General features: G+C 43.8%; 2 protein-coding genes across 5 annotated transcripts in view; one reads left to right on the top strand and one right to left on the bottom strand.

The window, feature by feature from the left end:
* NCF4 (neutrophil cytosolic factor 4) overlaps window positions 1-27,270 on the top strand; it is a 554,470-nt gene that overhangs the window by 159,188 nt on the left and 368,012 nt on the right. The gene's annotated exons all lie outside the window — the stretch shown is intronic.
* The window catches only part of PVALB (parvalbumin), a 408,212-nt gene that overhangs the window by 378,481 nt on the left and 2,461 nt on the right, over window positions 1-27,270 (bottom strand). For all 4 annotated transcript variants that reach the window (XM_063940672.1, XM_063940673.1, XM_063940674.1 and 1 more), the window contains exons 2-3: window positions 15,845-15,921; window positions 13,175-13,307 (exon numbers count right to left, since the gene is read on the bottom strand). In XM_063940672.1, coding sequence (XP_063796742.1) covers window positions 13,175-13,307; window positions 15,845-15,908 — 197 coding nt within the window. In that variant the 5' untranslated portion in view covers window positions 15,909-15,921. The remainder of the gene's footprint in view (window positions 1-13,174; window positions 13,308-15,844; window positions 15,922-27,270) is intronic.

The raw sequence follows: 27,270 nt of genomic DNA, 5'->3' as shown, positions 1-27,270 counted from the left end.
GTCACTGTGTGCTGTGTATCGCTTTTTTCAGGCAGAGAACGGATTATAAATAAAAGTGGTGGTCACTGGTCACTATCAGCAAAACTCTGCACTGTACACTACTGAGTACTCCTAATGCTCCCCAAAATTAGTAAATCAAGTGTCTCTCTAATCTATTCTAATTCTAAACGGAGAGGACGCCAGCCACGTCCTCTCCCTATCAATCTCAATGCACGTGTGAAAATGGCGGCGACGCGCGGCTCCTTATATAGAATCCGAGTCTCGCGATAGAATCCGAGCCTCGCGAGAATCCGACAGCGTCATGATGACGTTCGGGCGCGCTCGGGTTAACCGAGCAAGGCGGGAAGATCCGAGTCGCTCGGACCCGTGAAAAAAAACATGAAGTTCTGGCGGGTTCGGATTCAGAGAAACCGAACCCGCTCATCTCTAATGCAAACCTAATGTTTTGCAGTCGAGAGATTATTAGCTGACTGTGCATGTACCGCAATGGACTTGTGACAACTGTCAAAGTCAGAAAAATATCTCTATGCACACTACCATATTTGCACCTCACACAGGTCCGTGCTGCGCGTGCGTACGCTCTCCCGTACGTGCGCATACTCACAGTCGCGGGCACCCGCAGGCGCATGGTATGCGTATTTACGGTAGAGTTTATGCGATCGTAGCGTGCGACTCAATCATTACATATTTTCACTAATAATGTATTTTGTAGATCATGGTCCCTTTGATAGATTCTGAAAGTTTGGTTAATATAGAATGTTTATGAACAGAGGAATCCCTCTTTGTTTGATACGAAGGGTCAGACAGGAGTAATACAGTGGTGTTTAGTATCCATCGGAAGAATATTTAATTAGAAATATTCCGGTGTTGGTTTGAAACAGATCAATCGCTCGTGCGAATAGTTATGGACATAAGAAGTTTATGAACATTTACTTTATTTGCACTTTATTACCCATGCGGCGGGAAACCCAGTTTCCCTCCCACCTGAGCAGTTGGAAATAGTCACAGCCCACCTGTATGAATCAACCTATGACCTTTTGTTATAATGCGAAGCCGAATTCCTGTGTCCAATGAACAATGAGATTGTAGGGCCCATTGAATTGTATTGTGTGTGGGGCATAAATAGGCAGGCCGACCGTATCCAGTGCACTCTCTTCAACGGTTCTCATTGCTGATAATCGGGAGCTGGATATCGAGGCGCATGCGATCATTCCCCTTGTGCGTAAGTTTTCTCCGTAATCATATTGTCTTACTGTGAGCCATCTCTCTCTCTCTCTCTCTCTCTCTCTCTCTCTACTCTTTCTCTCGTATTTTCCTTTAATTATATTGTATTGTATTTCCTGTCTAGTTTATCTGGTTAGTTGGTTTATGTTATATTGTAGTGTATCATTTGTACTGTGATTCCTTTTGCAAGTATAATAGTTATAATACATATAATAGGTTTTGGACCCTAAGCCCAGGTATCTGTGTATTCTTTATAAGGGTTAAGTATTCTCTGAGCGTCGGTGACGCTCAAGCAGCTTTGTAGTTAATCAGGTTACACCAGGTTGCACTTACACTCTGTCTCCACACTAAGGTATACTGTGTATCTCATCGTTAAAGGTATAGATATAAAGGTTTAAACGTTGTAAGCGTCTGCACCGCTGGTGATCTCCTCGTGGTCCCGAGCGTACGCTACGCTATAGCGAATCATTACGTTAGTCGGCAGCCAATAGCGTGCCTGCCTGTGATCACTGGGCCGTAAGCGAACGTGACGCTTGAGCGCCTCGACTACGGTTGAGCGAACGCTACACAACTTGCGTACCCTTACGGTACTTCTTACGTAGATAGCGTATAGTGTTCTTAGACCTCTTAAAGTGTTTTATATACGATAAAAAGTTAGCTTTATCAATTGGCGGCTCGCCCGTCCTTCACATATCTGCACTAGGTAGATCAGCAGACATTATCCCTCAGCAAAGGGCGGGAGGTTGTATCCCTTGTAGTGCTGACAGGATAAGCGTCTGCTTCGCTTAGGTAAAGAGTGCTGAAGGAATCCGGGAACCGGAGGTAAGAACAAAACGCTAGTGTCTTTTAAAAAAAAAAACTGTTTATTTTTCTGTCTTGCGTACACACGCACGCACACATATATATCTGCATTTCTTTTTCTTTTTCATTTTCGTATATCACTCTCCTGTCTGCCAGTTTTATAGTTGATAGAAGTGCTAAAAGAGAGTTGCCGTTATTTCATAGTTTAAGAATAGATAACATAGTTAAAGGATAGACAAACACACAGTTTTGCCTGGGAGATAAGGCGAAGTCAGTGTGTTGTGTGGTAGATGATCAAGGATCATCTACATTGATAAAAGTATAAATTGTGTTACGGTGGATCTTTGCTTTGCGTATACGTGTCTCTAACAAAGACTTGCGTACGCAATCCAAAGGCCGACGCACGCAGCGTATATTACGCAATGGAGCGTCCAGTTACGCCCACGTAGCTCAAGTCACGATAAGTTGATAAATAACGCAAAGCGATAAATAACGCGAGGCGAGAAATAACGCAAGTCTATTTTTGGGTGTCCGAAATTTAATTAACAGATCCTGCTCCTAATTGGTAACACACCTGATCTAAAGAAAAATTTCTGCGCAGAAATAGAAATAGAAACAAAAGTGTACATGTGATGAGTGAGTGTTTTTACAATTTTTAAAGGTTGAACCACAAGAAAAGTCGAGTACTCGTGAGGTACATGCGTGTAAGTGACGTGCACGGTGGCTAGGGAGGCATCTCTGGTTAAATATACAATTTTGAGCATTAGAGTATAGCAGACCAGGAGGTCATACTGTAACAAGACCAGGAGGTCATACTGTAACAAGACCAGGAGGTCATAGCAGACCAGGAGGTCCAGGTACAGCCGACAAGGAAGTCCGCTATACAGTTCACAGGCACAACACCGAAAAGGGTTGGTGCAACACCCATATAGGCCATATAAGCTCTGGCTGAAGGAATTCGCAGTCGTAAGTTTCGATTCCATTGGTCTTTCCGTACATAAGCTTAGTTGTTTGTGTACTGAACGACTGGACCGCACGTAAGTGTGTGCAGTAGTTAGTAATCTGACCTAATACCATTAGAGTAAAGGGGTCACAAACGCTATCTGTACACTCTAACGTGATTTGTGTAATTTTTTTTTTTAAGGGAAGTTTGCTGCTCACTCAGGAACTATCCAGCAACCAATAGTTACTGGAAAGAGTAAGTGTTCTTCGGATAACCCTCGCAGGTTCCAGTAAATAGAGGTTCAGGTCGCAGGGGCCCTAGGTCGAGTACGCCAGCACCATATCGGTGTGATCAGGTCGTATTGGTCGGCGTGGGCGAGTGAGTGGGGGTACTCGGTAAACCGCCACCGTCAGCCTATTGTTGACATTTGGTTTTGCGTAAAGGGTTGGCTAAATAAAGCAACACTTTCGAACTATGGGGGCCACTTGTTCAGGTAGGGGGCGATCAACCTCGGTTCGGGTTGATTCAGTGGTCCGACCAATTGGGTCGGCCAGGTATATAATGTGTGAGAAATATGGAAGTCACACAGAAACTTTATGTGATGAATGGGAGAGAATGACTGTACATGACGGGGGAGAAATTCCCAAGAGTAGGGAGCTTCAGCTCAGAAGTGTTACAAAATTTAAGGAGGAGGATATGTCTCATAAAATCAACAAAGAGACGAATCCAGCATTATGATTATTTACAGTTGTGGCAACAGGAAGGTGAGATACAGAGAGGTTTGGCTCAGGCGGCGGGATCTGGCTCTAACAGAAAACTGATTGCCACGGCCCCACCGCCACCATATATATCAGGAGAGAAGTTGATTGCGGAGAAAGACGCACTAAGGTGTAACACAAAATCACTTAGTAACTGTGTAAATGTTAATGATAATGTTAACCCATTAACCCATGCAAGTATTAACCCGTGCAAGTTGTACCCTGTTTTGAACTTTCCTCAGGAGTGTGATCAAGAGGACGAATCGGCAACGATTTCAGCGCTCTCTCTAGCAGCCACCATAGCAGAGACCACAGTAGGCACAGCTCCACCCACGAGATTAGTAAAGGCCCCTAGCGGAGGGATAGGTGAGGTCGTATCAACTGGTAAGTACGGCACCATGCATTATGCTGAGACTATTTCACCACAGCCTGTAGAATCTACACAGAATGAGGTTGTTAGAATTACACCTGTTAGAGTAATAGCAGTGCCAAATGGGAAAACAGACGCATCAGGAGCCACTCCCATTAGGAACATTGCCATGTACACTCCATTTTCCCGAATGGAATTAAGGACCATAGTGTCTGAATTTCCTGACCCTAGAAAAGACTTAGTTGCCAGTCAAAAATACATCAGAGACTTAGGTAACACTGCAGAGCCCAACAATAAAGACTGGCAGATATTGCTGAGAGCATGTTTACCCTCAAATGTCGACGCAACTCAATTTTTAGCTGATTGCGGACTAGATCATGATGTACCTCTTACAGATGTGTACAACCAAGATAATGTGAAAAGAATAAACTTGCAGCTAAAAGAGTATTTCCCAGCAGTAGCTAAATGGAATAAGATATTCTCCATTAAACAGAAGGAGTCAGAGACAGCTGCAGAGTATTTTCACAGAGCATTATTAGAAATGGCAAAATACACGGGCATAGAGGACATTAAAACAGACACAAACCATCGGGAAGTAGCAGTATCGGTACTGATGGATGGTTTAAAAGAGTCATTGAAGACTAGGGTACAGACCACACAACCATGTTGGCGAGGTCTGTCTGTGGCTACTTTGAGAGAGGCTGCTATTGATCACGATAGAAACATCACCAGACACAGGGGCGGCCAAGTCAGTGATAAATTCGACAGTGGGCATGAGAACCACTGGTAGGACAATTCCAGCCATGGGAGTAACAGGAGTAGTCCAGCACTACCCTGTTAGCAAACCAGCCGAGATTACAATAGGGCCTTTGCATACCAAGCATTCCTTTTTGCTGGCTGCATCGGCACCAACCAATCTCCTGGGAAGAGACTTACTGTGTAAAATGGGGTGCGTCATTTATTGTACTCCTGAAGGTGTATTCTTGGACATACCTGAGAAACACGCTCAGGAAGTGCGAGACATGTTAGACTCCCCATCAAAATTAATGTCACATACCATTATGACAAATAGGAATCCATCCCAAATAGAAGAGATGACATCTCAGATACCAGAGTCACTTTGGACAAGACACTGGATTAATGGCAAACGTAGCTCCAGTAGTTGTACAAGTAAAAGATGGTAGGATAGCTCCAAAAATCCCACAGTACCCTCTGAAGCCAGAGGTGGAGTTAGGAGTTTACCCAGTAATAGAGCGCTTGCTACAACAGGGCATTCTGGTAAGAACGTCCAGCACTGCTAATAGTCCCATCTTCCCTGTGAAAAAGAGTGGGGGGAGGGGTTACAGACTAGTGCAGGATCTAAGGGGGATTAACAAAATAGTTGAGAGTCAGTTCCCCGTAGTGCCAAATCCAGCTGTCATCCTAATGCAAATCCCTCCCACTGCCAAATTTTTCACTGTTATTGACCTCTGCTCCGCTTTCTTTTCGGTACCTCTGCACCCTGACAGCCAATATTTGTTTGCATTCACATACAGAGGAGTCCAATACACGTGGACTCGATTACCCCAAGGTTTCATAGATAGTCCAAGTATATTTTCTCAGGCTTTGCATGACTGTTTACAGTCTTTCCAACCAGACAGTGGATCAGTATTGATACAGTATGTGGACGATTTACTACTGTGTTCAGATTCACTGGAAGCATCTCTGAAGGATACGAAACAGCTCCTGTTTCATCTTTCAGACACAGGACACAAGGTTTCCAAAGACAAGTTACAATTATGCCAAACTAAGGTAAAATATTTGGGACACTGTCTAACACAAGGACTGAGACACCTGACCGCTGATAGAATCCAAGCAATTAGAGACATGACTCTGCCACAAACCCAGCAACAGATCAGAACGTTTTTAGGAATGTGTGGGTATTGCCGTAATTGGATCCCAGGGTTTTCCATTTTGGCGTTACCTTTGCAGGAAATGGTCTCCTCAAACAAACCTGATAGGATTTCGCATACAGACGAGTCCGAAACAGCATTTGAGAGACTCAAACAGTGCCTAACGCAGGCACCAGCACTAGGTATGCCAGACTATGGGAAACCCTTTGAACTATACGGAACAGAAAGTGCTGGTTGCGCGGCAGGTGTACTAACCCAAAAACACGGTGATGCCAGCAGGCCAGTTGCATACTACAGCGCTCAGCTAGACACGGTAGCGCGATCCCTCCCCACATGCTTGCGAAGCGTTGCTGCGATAGCATTGCTAGTGACAAAAAGCGAAGATGTCATGCTAGGCCACAACCTCACAATCCATACGCCACATGCAGTATCAGCCTTATTGAATTCTGCCCAAACCAGACACGTCTCATCAGCGAGGTTTACAAGATGGGAATTGGCACTAATGGCCCCCGTAAACATCACCATAAGGAGATGCAGTGCATTAAATCCTGCAACGTATCTCCCAGGTGTGCCTGGTCAGGCACAAAGGGTGGAAGGTGAGAGTGATGGGGAAGGAGGATTTAATACAAAGGAAGATACACATGATTGTATGGAATATTTGACCCAAAATTTTACCGCAAGGCCTGACATCAGTGACAACCCACTGGAAGATGCAGAACTCACGTTCTACACGGACGGTAGTTGCCATAGACAGTCAGACTCGGGAGACTTGTGTACTGGATATGCAGTCGTAGATGACCAAGACACCATAGAAGCGGAACCGCTAGGCCCACCTCACTCAGCCCAGGTTGCTGAACTGGTCGCCCTAACCAGAGCATGTGAATTAGCTAAAGGTAAGTCAGCCAATATCTACACCGATTCTAGATACGCATTCGGGGTAGTCCATGATTTCGGAGCCCTATGGCGCCTCAGAAATTTCATGACGGCAGCTGGTACACCGGTAGCGCATGCAGCTCACATAAAAAGGCTTCTAACAGCGATACAGGAACCCGACAGAGTGGCTGTTATCAAGTGTAAAGCACACACATATAGCCAAGACCCGGTATCACTTGGTAACAGCCGAGCAGACGAAGCTGCTAAGTTAGCAGCTGCTACCCCCATACAGACAGACACCACACAATTGATGGTATTTAATACCATTAACACACAGAAGTTGTGTGAAATGCAAAATTTGTGTTCCACACAGGAAAAGGCAGTCTGGAAGGCAAAGGGATGTGGCCAGGAGTCCTCAGGACTCTGGACGGATGGACATGGTAAACCAGTGGCCCCCAGAGCATATCTTCCATGTCTGGCTGAAGCAGCTCACGGGCTGACTCATCTAGGCAAGGAAGGGATGTGCAAATTGGTGAGAGCATACTGGTGCGCCCCAGGATTCTCCTCTCATGCGAGTAAAAGAGCAATGTCATGCCTTACCTGTTTGAGAAAGAATATTGGAAAGGCAATACCTACAGAACCATCCCATATCCCACCTGCCGGCGGCCCTTTCCAGGTAATACAAATTGACTTTATACAATTACCCCCTTGTCGGAATTTGAAATATGTACTTGTTTGTATAGATGTTTTCTCAAATTGGGTCGAAGCATTTCCTGCGGCTACAAATACCGCTATGTTTACTGCTAAGAAAATTGTGCAGGAATTTGTATGTAGATATGGTATCCCTAGAATAATCGAAAGTGATAGGGGTACCCATTTTACAGGTGATGTCTTTCAAGGAATGTGTAAGTTGATGGGAATTGATAGCAAGCTGCACACTCCGTACCGTCCACAGGCGAGTGCGAAGGTCGAAAGAGTGAACAGCACTATTAAAAATAAATTGAGTAAAGTGATGGCAGAGACAGGATTGACATGGCCAGAAGCTTTACCCATTGTATTGTACAGTATCAGAACCACTCCCAGGTCCCCTCTTAATCTGTCTCCCTTTGAAATCTTGTTTGGTCGACAACCGCATGTTATGATTAACCCTCAGGATGATTTGAAATGTAACAATGAAGTAACTGTAAAGTACTTGATTAACATGAGTAAACAGTTAAGGAATCAAAATGATAATCTGAAGTTGGTGATTCCTGATCTACCTGATAGTAATTGTCATGACATTGAACCTGGGGATTATGTAATGATACGGAATTTTCTACGCTCAGGTTGCCTTATTGATAGATGGGAAGGACCATACCAGGTCTTATTGACTAGCACTACAGCATTGAAGGTTGCTGAGAGAGAGACTTGGGTCCATTCATCCCACTGCAAGAAGGTTGCTGATCCAGAGAAGTCCCGTGATAAGGAACAGACGGTAGAGGTTGTATCACTGGAGTGTCTGTTCCAGGAGGACTGAGGCGGCACCTGAGCCTTGAAGACCGAGAGCTGTTGTCGACTCCCCACTCCCTTTTATTATTTTCCTCCACTTCCCATCCCCTCTCCCTCAAATTTCTTTTTCCTCCTTCTCATTCTTCTCCATTTCCTCCTATAAGATGGACTTGCCCCAAGAGACTGTGATCCGGATTTTCCTGTTGACCATGATGTTGACCAGAGCAGTCTGTTCCGGCGAGAGTACCATGGAGGTCGATAGAGGTTCTGGAATGGGTTCTGATGATAAAGATGGAGGCGTAGTTTTCCAAGATCAACCTAACCAACAAGCAAAGGCGAGTATCAGAAAACGATCCGACAGCATTGACCATAGAAGGAATTGTGACGGATTGTTAGCTGAAGAAAACTGTATCTGTAGGCTCTGTAACAATGTCATTGAAGATGGGTGCATTAAGAAATGCCAATCCAGTTTTAATATCCATATGGACCGGCATCCATTGAGTGACTATCACTCCTTAGTGGGTAATGTGTTAAACAAAACAGATTGTTGGGTATGCTCTCAAGTACCTCAAGGTCATAGCAAATCAGGGCTAGTACCATTTCCTTTAACGATAGGGGAGGTACTTGAGTTAAATGGTGGGAGACCGGTGGACAGGAGGTTTAATATCTCCAGCCCTCCTAGTTTGAAGCTCCACCAATACCATGTGGATAGGTCCCTATTATGTTTCAACATCTCCAATCCCAGAAAGCCGGGAAATTGGGAAGTGTCATGGAGTAACCACACCATGACCTTTTCGCATAGAGCAGATAGAATGCCTACAGATACAGAGCTTGTACGCCACATAGCCAGTAGAGGAAAATCTTTCCGGTATAGGTACACCTTAGGAAATAGGATTACGAGAGTTGGAGAAGTATCACCAGGATACTGTGCACATATCGTACAACCTGATACGTGTATTAAGCAGATGGAAGAATTAGGGTTAGGAGATTTCACCTGGAAGGTGTGTAATATGGTTATGTCCTTCTCCGTCCCATATGTTCTCCCCGATGATGCATATTTCATATGCGGGAGAAAGGCGTGCAAGTGGCTTGCCCCAAACTCTGAAGGATTGTGTTATATTGGAAAAGTATTGCCTGAAGTAATGACTGTAACACATGACAAAATGAAAGACATACATCGTGGTGCCCAGAATGCCTACAGATACAGACTCACACCCATTACGAGCACGTTGTTAAAAGGCACCTGATAGAGAAGACAGAGCATCCGGCCTCTGATCTGATAAGTGAATCCACCGGGATTCAATTCTTAATCGCGTTAGATTTCACCCGCACCGCTAGAGGAGTGCTAAATTATAAATACATATCGGCGCTCGCAAATTTGTTAGATAATATCACTGAAATGTATGATGACACGTTTAGATATACTGGAAGGGAACTTCAAGCTTATAAAACAGAACTGGTGCAGCATAGAATGGTTCTTAATTACCTCACAGCAGTGACAGGCGGATATTGTGTTACATTGGCAACACAGTACGGCGTGAAGTGTTGCACGTATATCACGAATAGCACCGAGGATCCGGTCGAGGTCATAGACCAAAAGATGGACGATATTCTCCAATTGAAGTGGGAATTTCGCCGAAGACACAATCTCACTCTTGCTGCTGTAGATAATGAGCTGACTGGTTGGGTGTCATGGTTGAACCCGCGAAATTGGTTCTCTGGTTTAGGAGACTGGGCTTAAGGTGTCATAATGGATGTTGGGAAGTTTCTCCTATGTATCTTAGGTGTTATCATAACGATCGGTTTGATATTTAGATGCGGTCAGGCTTTAATGAGGTGCAATCGTCGTACTAAGGTAATGAGTTTGAGGAGTGAGGAAACTGTAATTAACCTGGATTTGATTTATGACCCAATGATAGAAACAATGATGTGATGAAAATGCGATTTCTTCGGTCCGTTTCTTTCACCTGTTTTTCTGCTTTTCTCCAAGATAAAAAGACCCCCTTGGACGAGGAAGTTGACGAGACGCTATACAGACAACGGATAGACCAAAGAAGAAGTTTTGACCACTTGAGATACGGACATTTGATGAACTTTGCCATGGATCCCCAGTTTCCCTAGAATTCTTAAACTTACACTAGCCCAACATTTTTTGTAAATCTAATGGCATTGACAAAGCTTTTTGCTCACACCTAATGGGCAACACAGCGCAAAGAAGACGACTTTCAACTGATACCGAACAAAACTTCAACCGACAGATGTACATTAACCTGACATAGAATACCACCGCATTTACCGTAATTATGTCTTTTCTTCATTTCTACAACCCTCAGGTAATGACACACATAGTATAGGGAATACAGGCACAGATATCAGCAATCACATATTCCCCCATTCATGTATCATCAACTAAAATGTGCTCCCCATTTTGTTCAAAATCCGAAAAGAGCTCGGTAAAGTTTGACAGCCCATCCACAGACCCGTACCACGGGATAAGAAGGAATTCAAATGTATACTTCGCAATACCTCGAAGCTTGATTTACAACACGTACGGCACGATGATACATGACCCCCCAAACATGGACTCATACACACATGCTTCTGCTATCTCACTAGGTCATACCCTCTTCCCACTTACTCCTCTCTCCTCCCTTACCCAACCATGGAAATGAATTAACCCCTGACATATATTTTTCTCCTTTTGAAATGTTTTAGAAGGTGGCAGTTATTATTGACTGCCAAAGGGTGGACTGTCAAAGTCAGAAAAATATCTCTATGCACACTACCATATTTGCACCTCACACAGGTCCGTGCTGCGCGTGCGTACGCTCTCCCGTACGTGCGCATACTCACAGTCGCGGGCACCCGCAGGCGCATGGTATGCGTATTTACGGTAGAGTTTATGCGATCGTAGCGTGCGACTCAATCATTACATATTTTCACTAATAATGTATTTTGTAGATCATGGTCCCTTTGATAGATTCTGAAAGTTTGGTTAATATAGAATGTTTATGAACAGAGGAATCCCTCTTTGTTTGATACGAAGGGTCAGACAGGAGTAATACAGTGGTGTTTAGTATCCATCGGAAGAATATTTAATTAGAAATATTCCGGTGTTGGTTTGAAACAGATCAATCGCTCGTGCGAATAGTTATGGACATAAGAAGTTTATAAACATTTACTTTATTTGCACTTTATTACCCATGCGGCGGGAAACCCAGTTTCCCTCCCACCTGAGCAGTTGGAAATAGTCACAGCCCACCTGTATGAATCAACCTATGACCTTTTGTTATAATGCGAAGCCGAATTCCTGTGTCCAATGAACAATGAGATTGTAGGGCCCATTGAATTGTATTGTGTGTGGGGCATAAATAGGCAGGCCGACCGTATCCAGTGCACTCTCTTCAACGGTTCTCATTGCTGATAATCGGGAGCTGGATATCGAGGCGCATGCGATCGTTCCCCTTGTGCGTAAGTTTTCTCCGTAATCATATTGTCTTACTGTGAGCCATCTCTCTCTCTCTCTCTCTCTCTCTCTCTCTCTCTACTCTTTCTCTCGTATTTTCCTTTAATTATATTGTATTGTATTTCCTGTCTAGTTTATCTGGTTAGTTGGTTTATGTTATATTGTAGTGTATCATTTGTACTGTGATTCCTTTTGCAAGTATAATAGTTATAATACATATAATAGGTTTTGGACCCTAAGCCCAGGTATCTGTGTATTCTTTATAAGGGTTAAGTATTCTCTGAGCGTCGGTGACGCTCAAGCAGCTTTGTAGTTAATCAGGTTACACCAGGTTGCACTTACACTCTGTCTCCACACTAAGGTATACTGTGTATCTCATCGTTAAAGGTATAGATATAAAGGTTTAAACGTTGTAAGCGTCTGCACCGCTGGTGATCTCCTCGTGGTCCCGAGCGTACGCTACGCTATAGCGAATCATTACGTTAGTCGGCAGCCAATAGCGTGCCTGCCTGTGATCACTGGGCCGTAAGCGAACGTGACGCTTGAGCGCCTCGACTACGGTTGAGCGAACGCTACACAACTTGCGTACCCTTACGGTACTTCTTACGTAGATAGCGTATAGTGTTCTTAGACCTCTTAAAGTGTTTTATATACGATAAAAAGTTAGCTTTATCACAACGTTGCAGAGAGGATTTATTCGCAGAGTGATTGACAGTCAGGGAGCGTTTGGGGGATGTAATTTACCTAGGAGTGGCGGCAAAAATGTTGATGTGTCAAGACCATTTTCAAGACATGTCTTAGCCTGCGTCTGCAATCCCGTACACAGTAACAATGGCTCCGACATATCACTTCCTGCACCCATGCTGCACAGCCATACGCCACTCACAAGTTCGATAATCGACTGATCTGCTGCCGTCACCGCATCTTTGTACACAGTCGCTGGGACTCACAAAGCCGCCAGTGGCCGTCTCAATACAAATCCAAGTGGCAGTGGCATTTATTTTCACAATATTTGAGTACACATTTACAGCTGCATCAGAATTAGCGTACAACTCTGAATCAGGACCTACGTGTACTGCTGAAAATCTGGATTTGAGCAAAGTTTCACCAGAATCTTCTTGGGCATATGAACATTACCCAGAGCATTAGAATTGCATATTGCCATGCTACATTGCTGGACATTATATTCCATTAGCCTACAGGATTTTTTTATAGCATGTCTTTATGCGGCCCACGATTTCTTAAAGTGGAAAGATGTTAGTAATGGTGTCTATTAAAAGATCCAGCATACTGAAGAGTACATATTAAATGTTCTATATGTGTCTGTGAAAATGTTATAGAATATGTCCATTAACCTACCAGAGCTCATCCTCCTCAATAAATCCACTCTGGTCTTGATCCAGAATTTGGAAAACCTTTTTCATGACATCTTTGCTCTTGTTCTTTAGTCCGACCAATTCAAAGAATTTCTTGTAGTTAAAAGAATCGGCAGCTGTTGTGAAACAAGAGACCAGATAGTGGATGACAGATTCAAGTATATTAGAGGGATTCAGATTATGGATTCATTATGAGAGCAAAGTAAGGAAACAACTGTCTTTGGAAGTCTCAAATAACTACAATTTTACTTCACTTTCACCAGTGTCTCCCATACTAGAGGGAAAAATGCAAAGACGTGATTTCAGCATAAACCATAATAAACTGGAAACAAAAAACGACCCCGTTTCATTGAAATTCAAATTGGCATGCTATTAGTTTATAATGTGTATGTCTGTGTGGGTTGGGTGTGACAATGACCAGTCGACATTTATCATGTCTACATGGATTACATGTCGACATGCTGAACTGTCGACAAACATTCCCTGGTGGTTTAGTGGGGTATTAACTTGCCCCTTGTATCAGTGTCGGGCAGGAACTCTTCCCTATCCCTAACCCTACCATGTTTTCCAGGTCTCCTTGTAGAATCACAAGTGGAATAAATTATAACCACCTGTGAATCTTTTAAATTCTATCATTTACAAATGAATACATCTGTGATTCAGCAAGAAGACTAGGAAAACATGCACTGTTAGTGTGTCCAGAGGACTGGATTTGAGAAGCACTGGTATAGCATATATGCTTGTACGCTTTTCTGTAAATTATAGGGATATTAGAAGTCGCAGTGGAATTCAGTGACTATTTAAAAGCAGCAGGCTACAGAGTTAATGCACATATTAAGATCCCGTGTATACTATATCCTGGTGCATGACAATGAGTTACTATTCTTCAGTAAATCCATGCAAGGTGAGAGACCAGAATACAATTGGGTACATATTTATTTTGTTTTATTTATGAATATCCATAACCAGTGAAAAATGACAACGGTTACAGGTGGTTCAGCCATTGGCCTTTGAATATAACTTAATAAAGACTATATATACAATGACTGAAGTGACTCTGCATGCGGAAATATGATATACTGTACTGCCACTTCCCCCATGTATTGATTGATTGTAAAACTATCAAATTCGATAGATAGATAGATAGATAGATAGATAGATAGATAGATAGATAGATAGATAGATAGGTACAAAATATAGGTACAATCGTTGTCTGGAAACCCCCCCCCCCCAAAAAAAAAATAAAGTCTTGATTTGGAAAAAAATAACAAGGCAAATATAAAAATCATGAGGACAAGAATCATACTGTATATCAATATTGCTAGCACAAGCTTATACAATATTACAGGTTTATTTACTATATGGAGAGAACGCCTTGCCACTACAACTGTTACTAGATTACATCTCTCATAATGCTGAGTCATGTGTGATATTATACAGCAGGAGCAAGCCTAGGTATATGATGTCACTGAAAACAGGTCCGAACAGAACTATTCTTGTATATGGTTCTAAATATGGATAAAGTTAGTAGAATTATATTTTGGTAATACGGTTTAAAAGTGCTTTGCTTTAGCTTTATTTAGGACACAACTCACTGAAATTATGGTCCATTGTCACTTATTGATTAAGCTAATATTAAAATAGTAAAAATAAAATATTAAATATTAATAAAAATTGCTTTAAAATGCACATAGATTTTGGCATGTTATAGCTTCCTAGAACGTCACTGTTTATGCAGTGTCAGTATACTCTACACCTGCATAATTTTGCTGCATAGGAATTCCAAGGAAATTTCTTTTTTCTCTGCAAGATATTTTTACACAAACTTTCCAAAATAAGATATTTTATTAAATGTCATGCTCTAGGTAACATGAGAAGGCTTATTATTTTATGTGACACAATTTACAGCGTATCATAATCTGGGCTGAATGTGTCTCTTGCATCATTTCATCTTTAATTGCTTTCTGGGAACAATAAAAGCGTGGTGTCCCTTAGGCTGCAATTCTCTGTGATCTAAAGATGTTAATCGGATGTTCCTTTAGAGTGAACGCAGCCTAATGGCCCACTTTTTGTGCAGATTTATACCCAAATAACCAGTTGTGAAGGACAGATGGAGAGATTTCCACAAAAGAAGAAGAGAGAGATGGGAGGAGAGAGGATAGGATGCAGTAGTCAGCAAGAAAAAGCAAAGAGTGGAGATAAGTAATAGGGAGAAAGATGGGAGGGGACCATGGGAAGTGAATGCCGCAATTTGGGCAATAAAACTTGGCAGAGGTTGCCCAAGGACAACCATCATTTTAAAGTGCTACTTGATTTTTTAAATGGAATACTCTTTTTCATTAAAACTAAAAAAACAGCCTTAAAATCTAGCATAGTACACAATCTGTATCACCGGCTAGTGTTTATACTGCATAAAGTTTTCATATTTTGAATTGATGTTACTGCAAGCATCAAAAGTGCTGCATAAAGTTCTGAAAGCAGCGTTAGCAGGACCAGGTGGGCACTAAAGAGTTACTTAGCTTTCCTGCAGCATAGTGGTATGTGCCATTGTAAAGCATCCTATTATAAAGTCACATACTTTTCATTCAAATGTTTTAATTGATTAAATAGCTTTCATCCCACACAAGCACACACACTGCATAACATATCCTACCTGCAAAGGCCCCCACAGCCTTTGTGATATCAGCAGCAACAAGGACATCGGTCATAGCAGGCATTGCGGCTCTGGATCTGGAAGAGAGTGGGACAGAGTTAGAGCAGGGTATATTCTGATGGACTCATCACTTCCAAGGGGCAGCCAACCTATCTGCGGCTGCTTGCAGGCACGCAATCTCCTGTGACAGAGTGTGAGGGAAGGGGGGGGCTAGCTGAGCATGAAACCACTGGCTGAAAGCCACAGGGCAAACTGCCAGTCACCTGAGCATTTACCAGTGTCACATTATACCCAGTGTTTGGGACACAATGGCTTAGGTCAGCGATGCAGCTAGGTATGCTTTATAGTAAAGGCCACCAATGCCAGCCATCCTAATGATTGGGGGGCAACTACAGAATGCGGTGAGAGGGTTAAATAGTATTTCTCTATCGTCCTAAGTGGATGCTGGGGTTCCTGAAAGGACCATGGGGAATAGCGGCTCCGCAGGAGACAGGGCACAAAAAAGTAAAGCTTTACTAGGTCAGGTGGTGTGCACTGGCTCCTCCCCCTATGACCCTCCTCCAGACTCCAGTTAGATTTTGTGCCCGAACGAGAAGGGTGCAATCTAGGTGGCTCTCCTAAAGAGCTGCTTAGAGAAAGTTTAGTTTAGGTTTTTTTTTTCTTTACAGTGAGTCCTGCTGGCAACAGGATCACTGCAACGTGGGACTTAGGGGGAAAGTAGTAAACTCACCTGCATGCAGAGTGGATTTGCTGCTTGGCTACTGGACACCATTAGCTCCAGAGGGATCGAACACAGGCCCAGCCGTGGAGTCCGGTCCCGGAGCCGCGCCGCCGACCCCCTTGCAGATGCTGAAGCGTGAAGAGGTCCGGAAACCGGCGGCTGAAGACTCCTCAGTCTTCATAAGGTAGCGCACAGCACTGCAGCTGTGCGCCATTTTCCTCTCAGCACACTTCACTGGGCAGTCACTGAGGGTGCAGAGCGCTGGGGGGGGGCGCTCTGAGAGGCAAATATAAACCTTATACAAGGCTAAAAATACCTCACATATAGCCCATAGGGGCTATATGGAGATATTTAACCCCTGCCTGACTGGAAAAATAGCGGGAGAAGAACCCGCCGAAAAAGGGGCGGGGCCTATCTCCTCAGCACACGGCGCCATTTTCTGTCACAGCTCCGCTGGTCAGAACGGCTCCCAGGTCTCTCCCCTGCACTGCACTACAGAAACAGGGTAAAACAGAGAGGGGGGGCACATTAATGGCTATATATATATATATTAAAGCAGCTATAAGGGAGCACTTAATATAAGGATATCCCTTGTATATATAGCGCTTTGTGGTGTGTGCTGGCAGACTCTCCCTCTGTCTCCCCAAAAGGGCTAGTGGGTCCTGTCTTCATTAGAGCATTCCCTGTGAGTTTGCGGTGTGTGTCGGTACGTGGTGTCGACATGTATGAGGACGATATTGGTGTGGAGGCGGAGCAATTGCCAAATATGCAGATGTCACCCCCCAGGGGGTCGACACCAGAATGGATGCCTTTATTTGTGGAATTACGTGATGGTTTATCTTCCCTTAAACAGTCAGTTGAGGACATGAGGCGGCCGGACAATCAATTAATGCCTGTCCAGGCGCCTCAAACACCGTCAGGGGCTGTAAAACGCCCTTTGCCTCAGTCGGTCGACACAGACCCAGACACGGGCACTGATTCCAGTGACGACGGTAGAAATTCAAACGTATTTTCCAGTAGGGCCACACGTTATATGATTTTGGCAATGAAGGAGACGTTACATTTAGCTGATACTACAGATACCGTAAAACAGGGTATTATGTATGGTGTGAAAAAACTACAAACAGTTTTTCCTGAATCAGAAGAATTAAATGACGTGTGTGATGAAGCGTGGGTTGCTCCTGATAAAAAGTTGATAATTTCAAAAAAGTTATTGGCATTATACCCTTTCCCGCCAGAGGTTAGGGCGCGCTGGGAAACACCCCCTAAGGTGGACAAGGCGCTCACACGCTTATCCAAACAAGTGGCGTTACCCTCTCCTGAGACGGCCGCACTTAAGGATCCATCAGATAGAAAGATGGAAGTTATTCAAAAGAATATATACACACATGCAGGTGTTATACTACGACCAGCTATAGCAACTGCCTGGATGTGCAGTGCTGGAGTAGTTTGGTCAGAATCCCTGATTGAAAATATTGATACCCTAGATAGGGACAATGTTTTACTGTCGTTAGAACAAATAAAGGATGCATTTATCTATATGCGTGATGCACAGAGGGATATTTGCACACTGGCATCTCGGGTGAGTGCTATGTCCATTTCAGCCAGAAGAGCCTTATGGACACGACAGTGGACAGGCGATGCGGATTCAAAACGTCACATGGAGGTTTTGCCGTATAAAGGGGAGGAGTTATTTGGAGTTGGTCTATCAGACTTGGTGGCCACGGCTACTGCCGGGAAATCCACTTTTTTACCTCAAGTCACTCCCCAACAGAGAAAGGCACCGACCTTTCAACCGCAGCCTTTTCGCTCCTACAAAAATAAGAGAGCAAAGGGCTTGTCGTACCTGCCACGAGGCAGAGGAAGAGGGAAGAGACACCAACAGGCAGCTCCTTCCCAGGAACAGAAGCCCTCCCCGGCTCCTGCAAAAACCTCAGCATGACGCTGGGGCCTCTCAAGCGGACTCGGGGACAGTGGGGGGCCGTCTCAAAAATTACAGCGCGCAGTGGGCTCACTCGCAGGTAGACCCCTGGATCCTGCAGATAATATCTCAGGGGTACAGGTTGGAATTAGAGACGGATCCTCCTCATCGTTTCCTGAAGTCTGCCTTACCAACCGTCTCTTCCGAAAGGGAGAGGGTGTTGGAAGCCATTCACAAGCTGTACGCTCAGCAGGTGATAGTCAAAGTACCCCTATTACAACAAGGAAAGGGGTATTATTCCACTCTATTTGTGGTACCGAAGCCGGATGGCTCGGTAAGGCCTATTCTAAATCTGAAGTCCTTGAACCTCTACATAAAAAAGTTCAAGTTCAAGATGGAGTCACTCAGAGCAGTGATAGCGAACCTGGAAGAAGGGGACTTTATGGTATCCTTGGACATCAAGGATGCGTATCTACACGTTCCGATTTACCCCGCACACCAGGGGTACCTCAGGTTCATTGTTCAAAACTGTCACTATCAGTTTCAGACGCTGCCGTTCGGATTGTCCACGGCGCCTCGGGTCTTTACCAAGGTAATGGCCGAGATGATGATTCTTCTTCGAAGAAAAGGCGTATTAGTTATCCCATACTTGGACGATCTCCTAATAAGGGCAAGGTCCAGAGAACAGCTGGAGACAGCTTTAGCACTATCTCAAGAGGTGCTAAGACAACACGGGTGGATTCTGAATATTCCAAAATCCCATTTAATCCCGACAACTCGTCTGCTGTTCCTAGGAATGATTCTGGACACGGTTCAGAAAAAGGTTTTCCTTCCAGAGGAAAAAGCCAAGGAGTTATCCGATCTGGTCAGGAACCTCCTAAAACCAGGAAAAGTGTCAGTACATCAATGCACAAGAGTCCTGGGAAAAATGGTGGCTTCTTACGAAGCAATTCCATTCGGCAGATTCCATGCAAGAATATTCCAAAGGGATCTGTTGGACAAATGGTCAGGGTCGCATCTGCAGATGCACCTGCGAATAACCCTGTCACCAAAGACAAGGGTGTCACTTCTGTGGTGGTTGCAGAAGGCTCACCTATTAGAAGGCCGCAGATTCGGCATTCAGGATTGGATCCTGGTGACCACGGACGCCAGCCTGAGAGGCTGGGGAGCAGTCACACAAGGAAGAAACTTCCAGGGAGTATGGACGAGTCTGGAAAAGTCTCTTCACATAAACATTCTGGAACTAAGAGCAATCTACAATGCTCTAAGCCAGGCGGAACTTCTCCTGCAAGGAAAGCCGGTGTTGATTCAGTCGGACAACATCACGGCGGTCGCCCATGTAAACAGGCAGGGCGGCACAAGAAGCAGGAGTGCAATGGCAGAAGCTGCCAAGATTCTTCGCTGGGCGGAGAATCACGTGATAGCACTGTCAGCAGTGTTCATCCCGGGCGTGGACAACTGGGAAGCAGACTTCCTCAGCAGACACGATCTTCATCCGGGAGAGTGGGGTCTACATCCAGAAGTCTTCAACATGTTAATAGACCGTTGGGAAAGACCAATTGTAGACATGATGGCGTCTCGCCTCAACAAGAAACTGGACAAATATTGCGCCAGGTCAAGAGATCCACAGGCAATAGCTGTGGACGCACTGGTAACTCCTTGGGTGTACCAGTCAGTGTATGTGTTTCCTCCTCTGCCGCTCATACCAAAGGTATTGAAGATCATACGGCAAAGAAGAGTAAGAACAATACTAGTGGTTCCGGATTGGCCGAGAAGGACTTGGTATCCGGAACTTCAAGAGATGCTCACGGACGAACCGTGGCCTCTACCTCTGAGAAGGGACCTGCTACAGCAGGGTCCCTGTCTTTTTCAAGACTTACCGCGGCTGCGTTTGACGGCATGGCGGTTGAACGCCAGATCCTAAAAGGGAAAGGCATTCCAGAAGAAGTCATTCCTACCTTGATTAAGGCACGGAAGGAAGTCACCGTGAAACATTATCACCGCATTTGGCGAAAATATGTAGCGTGGTGCGAGGATCGGAGGGTTCCGACGGAGGAATTCCAACTGGGTCGTTTCCTACATTTCCTGCAATCAGGATTATCTATGGGTCTCAAATTGGGATCCATTAAGGTTCAAATTTCGGCCCTGTCAATATTCTTCCAAAAAGAATTGGCCTCTGTCCCTGAGGTCCAGACTTTTGTCAAGGGAGTACTGCATATACAGCCTCCTGTGGTGCCTCCGGTGGCACCGTGGGATCTAAATGTAGTTTTAGATTTCCTCAAATCCCATTGGTTTGAACCATTGAAAAAGGTGGATTTGAAATATCTCACATTGAAAGTGACTATGTTACTAGCCCTGGCCTCTGCCAGGAGAGTATCTGAATTGGCGGCTTTATCTTATAAAAGTCCTTATCTAATCTTCCATTCGGATAGGGCAGAACTGCGGACTCGTCCGCATTTTCTCCCTAAAGTGGTATCAGCATTTCATCTGAACCAACCTATTGTGGTGCCTGCGGCCACTAGCGACTTGGAGGACTCCAAGTTGTTGGACGTTGTCAGAGCCTTAAAAATATACATTGCAAGGACGGCTGGAGTCAGAAAATCTGACTCGCTGTTTATATTGTATGCACCCAACAAGTTGGGCGCACCTGCTTCTAAGCAGTCGATTGCTCGTTGGATTTGTAACACAATTCAACTTGCACATTCTGTGGCAGGCCTGCCACAGCCTAAAACTGTAAAAGCCCACTCCACAAGGAAGGTGGGCTCATCTTGGGCGGCTGCCCGAGGGGTCTCGGCATTACAACTCTGCCGAGCAGCTACGTGGTCGGGGGAGAACACGTTTGTAAAATTTTACAAATTTGATACCCTGGCAAAGGAGGACCTGGAGTTCTCTCATTCGGTGCTGCAGAGTCATCCGCACTCTCCCGCCCGTTTGGGAGCTTTGGTATAATCCCCATGGTCCTTTCAGGAACCCCAGCATCCACTTAGGACGATAGAGAAAATAAGAATTTACTTACCGATAATTCTATTTCTCGGAGTCCGTAGTGGATGCTGGGCGCCCATCCCAAGTGCGGATTATCTGCAATACTTGTACATAGTTATTGTTAACTAATTCGGGTTATTGTTAAGGAGCCATCTTTAAGAGGCCCTTTCTGTTGTCATACTGTTAACTGGGTTTAGATCACAAGTTGTACGGTGTGATTGGTGTGGCTGGTATGAGTCTTACCCGGGATTCAAAATGCCTCCCTTATTGTGTATGCTCGTCCGGGCACAGTACCTAACTGGAGTCTGGAGGAGGGTCATAGGGGGAGGAGCCAGTGCACACCACCTGACCTAGTAAAGCTTTACTTTTTTGTGCCCTGTCTCCTGCGGAGCCGCTATTCCCCATGGTCCTTTCAGGAACCCCAGCATCCACTACGGACTCCGAGAAATAGAATTATCGGTAAGTAAATTCTTATTTTAAACCTCTTATATATTCACTGATACGATCTTTATGCTTTTAGCATAAATCATTTTCTCACAGCTACATTAAAGCACAGTGGAGAATTCTGTCTCATTGATTAGTTTTTCTTACAGTAGCTCTTAATTTTGCAGCATTGGCTGTAGTGGTTAGGTTGTGTTTCATCACATACTGCATAGCATACATTACTGGCTGACTCTGTCACACTCTGATGGCAGTCCTCATTAGCCCTGGGGTGAGGGGGTTTGTCTCAAAAAGTGTGTACGGCCTTTTTACATATAGGGTTTTGTTAAGCTGCAATAATTTTATTTAGATGATATATACACGGGGCAGCCATCAAGGGGGGATGGTGGGGACTGGTGTCCCGGGCCCTTACAGAGAGGGGGGGCCACCCCTGGCTCATACTGCCAATACCAGGAGAGCTGCACCAGGCTGTAAAACTGCAGCGGGCTGATGTGCAGGGAGGACTTCTTAAAACAAGCCTTCCCTGTGCATCAGCCTCTGTGTACCATTCCCATAGTTCCACAATGTTCCACCTGTGTGAAACGTCACAATGTATGACATCACAGGGGTGTATATATATATATATATATATATACAAATCTATTCAACATAAATGTCCATTATTGGGCTTCTCGAAGACCTGAGGCCTATCTGACAGCTGAGCGAGTCACTCCTACCAAGTCCTGCGTGCATGCAGTATAATAATACAAGTCGAATGCTGCAATAAATAAATGGGGGAGTGTGGGGGGAGGGGAATCAGCATTTAAAATGATCTTGGCCTCTGACATTTAGTACTAGGGCCTAGCAAAGCTTCTGATGTTCTAATACGATTTTCTTGCCTATTATAGATTTTTTTTTTTTTATCAAGCAGATTTTTAGTTCCTTGAAAAAAAGATTTATTTATTTTTTTGATGGGAAAAGATAAAGATAAAAAAAAAGTCTCATTCTAGCCATGTGACATGTCCCTGACTACTTCACACATTGCTCAGATTATAAAGTGTGACGCACACACTGAGAAATGTCAGGATTGCCCATTTAATGCAAAAGTGCTGATCCTTTCCTGGATGAGCGGAGGCTATTTTCTCTGCAACAGTGTGACTCAGACAAGGGAGAGATGCTATGGGTCTCATTGTGTCTGCCAAGCAGAGTTTTCTTCTACAGCAATTTGCTGACAACACAGGACACCGGGTGTTCTACACTTACTGGTAATTGTATCCTGTCTACCCCTCCCCTAGTCTGTGTTGGCATCACTCTTCCTCTGGCACAGGCAGCTGGCACCTGGGAGAGGAGCAGTATATTTATGGAGTACAAACCGCAATATACGTAGACCACACTCATCTACTTGGGCAACTATTTATTATTTGCTAAATATTCACCTGGAAGTAATAGACTATATATCTGCTCCTTAATGGACCATGGACCATTAAGTAAATACGGGATCCGGTCTTTCGGTCGACAGCACTTAGGTCGACCACTATTGGTCGACATGCATTAGTTTGACGGTCTATAGGTCGACATGGTCACTAGGTCGACAAGGACAAGTTCGGCATGAGTTTTTCGCGTTTTTTTTCTTCATTTTTTTTAAAACTTTTTCATACTTAACGATCCACGAATAGAAACCTGTGCCAAGCGCAGCGGTAGCAGAGCGAGCCACTTTGCCCGAAGCCATGCGAGGGGATACGGTTCACTAATTGGGGTTCCCGGTCACTTTACAGAGAAAATGACACCCAAAAAAAAAAAAACACTCATGTCGACCTTTTTCCATGTCGACTTTTTCATGTCGACCTAATGACCGTGTAAACTTATTTAAGCTGTCGACCTAGTCACTGTCCACCAATAGTTGTCGACCTACTGACTGTCAACCTAGTTACTGTCGACCCTATGATCCACACCCATAAATACATACACACATAGGGGGTATATTCAATCAGGGTCGAAAGCTGCCGTCTGTCAAAAATACGTCAGTTTTCGACTTTTTAAGGTTGAATCGTGATTCGATCTATTCAGTCCCTGCTATTTTTATTCGACAAGTCAGGGAATTCGACTTGTTGAATAGTACGTGAATTGGTGGTATAGCTGCCGATTCACGTACTTTTGAGGGAAACGGGGCCAAATTCGACAGGATTTGGCCCGGTTTCCGACCATCTCAGTCCGACATAAACAAAATGTAGGACTGAGATGAGGGACCTTAGAGGAGGAGAGGGGGGAGAGCCACGGGGAGACGGGGGAGAGCCGCGGGCAGACAGGGGAGAGCAGCGCTACAGCACAGCGCTGCAGGAGGATGTGTCACAGCTGCACCGCTCACGGCAGCGTCCACCCAGCTCCAGCAAGTGAGGTGGGTGGACACTGCCGTGAGGTCTGGCGTCTGTGAGACACACACAAGAATTACACACAAGAAGTCGTTGCATCGAATTCCAACGTTTTGGGACTTTTGGAACTCGATGTGACGACTCCTTGTGTGTAATACACATCTTTTTCATCTAAGACCCTGGGTGCCGCAGCATTATTTCTACCTGTATTGCACGTATACTGAAGGTACCGGGGCTGCTACTATTTATGTAAGTGGAGTGCCGGACTGACCATTACAATACACTTTATGTATGTATATATATATATATATATATATATATATGGATAAAAGTATTCAGAGGGCGCACTATGACTTCAACTCCAAATATTGGAAACCAGCATGAACCGAATAGCTATATTTTTTAATCAAACATAAAAAACATTAAAATCATACAGAAGTATAATAGTTCATAAGCACATTATTCATTTGTACATGTGTGACACTTTATAAATACTATCATAAACCCAACGCGTTTCGTCCTATAAGGACTTCATCAGGGGTACAGTTCGTAGTATGGATACTGTTTCGGGTGGGTCCCGTGTAACCATAAGGTTTATTATTAGTGATAACCGTATTCCACTGTTAATAAAGGTATTTGATGTGTGGTACTATTAAATGATACTCAAACATCAAAGGTCTTCCATGTAGAGTATGGTGGAAATATATTTGAGTTCAGAAAGTGCCCATAGTCAATAATAAACTGTCTTCAATGGTTTGGGGGAGATCAGATATCCATACTACGAACTGTACCCCTGATGAAGTCCTTATAGGACGAAACGCGCTGGGTTTATGATAGTATTTATAAAGTGTCACACATGTACAAATGAATAATGTGCTTATGAACTATTATACTTCTGTATGATTTTAATGTTTTTAATGTTTGATTAAAAAATATAGCTACTCGGTTCATGCTGGTTTCCAATATTTGGAGTTGAAGTCATAGTGCGCCCTCTGAATACTTTTATCCATTATCTCTGTATATCTCCCACTAGCAGGGAGACTTTCTTATGAGGTGCTGCCAAATCCTATATAGCGCGAGTTTGGGTTATTGTTGTTTAGTTGTATGTATGTATATATATATATATATATATATGTGTGTGTGTGTGTGTGTGTATACTGAATATATATATATATATATATATATATATATATACACAACATACATACACACGCACATATATATAGAGGCACGTTTCTAGGAAACCCATACCAATGCGATCAAGTATGTACAATAAGTGCCAAGACAGCAGGGGTTGCGGCAGTTATTAGGCTCAGTGGTGACTGTGGTCGCTGTGCTATTTGCCAGAACACAGCAGCAGCACATACTGTATGGCGGCTACAGTCATTTCAAAAAAGGAGCTTAATAAGTGGAAGGTGCTCCTCCCTATAAAAATGGGGACCCCATCAAAATTTTGCTATTGTGTCCCCAAGATTCTGTGTCTCCCCAGTAAGGGATATGCAGCATAATATATATTTTTTGAAGTGCAGGATAACTATTGTACATTGTCCTTGTGTGTATAGGACAATAGCTCTCCCACAAGCACTTTATCACAGATGAGCATGAAGACAATTTGTATTCTTAACTTAGTGGTCCTATTGTACAGTTCTGGAGAAAAAGTAAGTCATTGTTTACATGCAGTGATAATCTAGTAAAGGTAAAAGAGGTTTTAGACCAAGGGAAACATTTCTGATACAAAACAATACCGTAATATTTACTAATGAATTTTAATCTGCTTTTGGGAATATATTTTTCTAGAAAAGGTTCAGGGTTGTCAACCTTGCCTTAATCTATTCTATAGAGTTATTATAACCCTACTGTGTTATAGCTTCTCAGATTTATTTTTCTTCGCCTACTTTGTATATTAGTCTATCTGATTTTTTTAGTGGCCTTTAATCACATCGCACTTATGTTTAAGAACTTGGAGGGAGTAAATCCAGTGATATTATTATGTACAACTTGAAGATCATTAGCTCTTTAGAGAAGTATCTGACAGTTAAAGTACTTTAGCAGCTGGACGACTCTCAGATACAATCTATCCGGTCTGTATCCAAAGCTTTATTTATTATGGTTGTTTCAACATTTATCTTGTGTGTTTTTGTTACTGTTCATACAGCCCCTTGTGCTGCTTTTTATCTGGACTCAGCATTATACATTCTCGTGGGCAGGCTGCTTGGCATTTGGTGATGGCAGCTGGAAGGCAGACCTATATGAGTAATGGAATACTACTACCCTAAAAGGGATGCAGTCAATATACCGGCTGTTGGGATCCGGGGCGTTCAGGAGATCAACGCCGGAATCCCGACAGTCGGCATTTTACTAACAGCCGGAATCCCGACACCTACCCGGTATTCCCACTTGGTTGGTGGCGTGGACCCAATAGAATAGAACCTGTGTCGAGTGAAGCGAGTCTGCGAGGAGACTTGCTGACGGGATTCCGGCAAGCGGGATGTCGCTGCCGATATAGTGACAGCCGGGATATCATATGTACCCCTAAAATGCCATATCAGTTCTACATGGTGAATAAATATTAACCCTACATAAGTTGGAGTACTATTTTTTCTGATTTTTTTCTACCTCCTTCCAATCTTTTCACCTTCAAAAAAGTATTGCAACTATATATTAAACATCTCTTTATGCAAGACCATTTATTAGTCATCTTTTACCATTGCTAATTTAGATAAAACCTTGTGTTACGTCTTGCCAGTTCTATAATCTTAAAATGAATGGTTCATATGCTGCCAGCTAGAAAAGTTAAGCAATTAACTTAGGCGAAAGGACACATGGGACATCTAGCATTAAAATAACCTGCGTGCTGTCTGATCCTGAATGCTGCCAAACTTCGTGCAGGGTTGTCAATCACTGTTTTAGCGTTAACTGCACAAATGTCAGCCCAGCCCTGGCTCTTGATCATTTCTGCACCTTGCAAACTATCCCTGTTGAATCTAATACTACTCTTTAGATCTTTAACACA

Source organism: Pseudophryne corroboree, chromosome 9 (assembly GCF_028390025.1).
Source record: "Pseudophryne corroboree isolate aPseCor3 chromosome 9, aPseCor3.hap2, whole genome shotgun sequence".
Classification (NCBI taxonomy): domain Eukaryota; kingdom Metazoa; phylum Chordata; class Amphibia; order Anura; family Myobatrachidae; genus Pseudophryne; species Pseudophryne corroboree.
The sequence above is the reverse complement of the archived record's forward strand: the minus strand, read 5'-3'. Positions and strand labels throughout refer to the sequence as shown.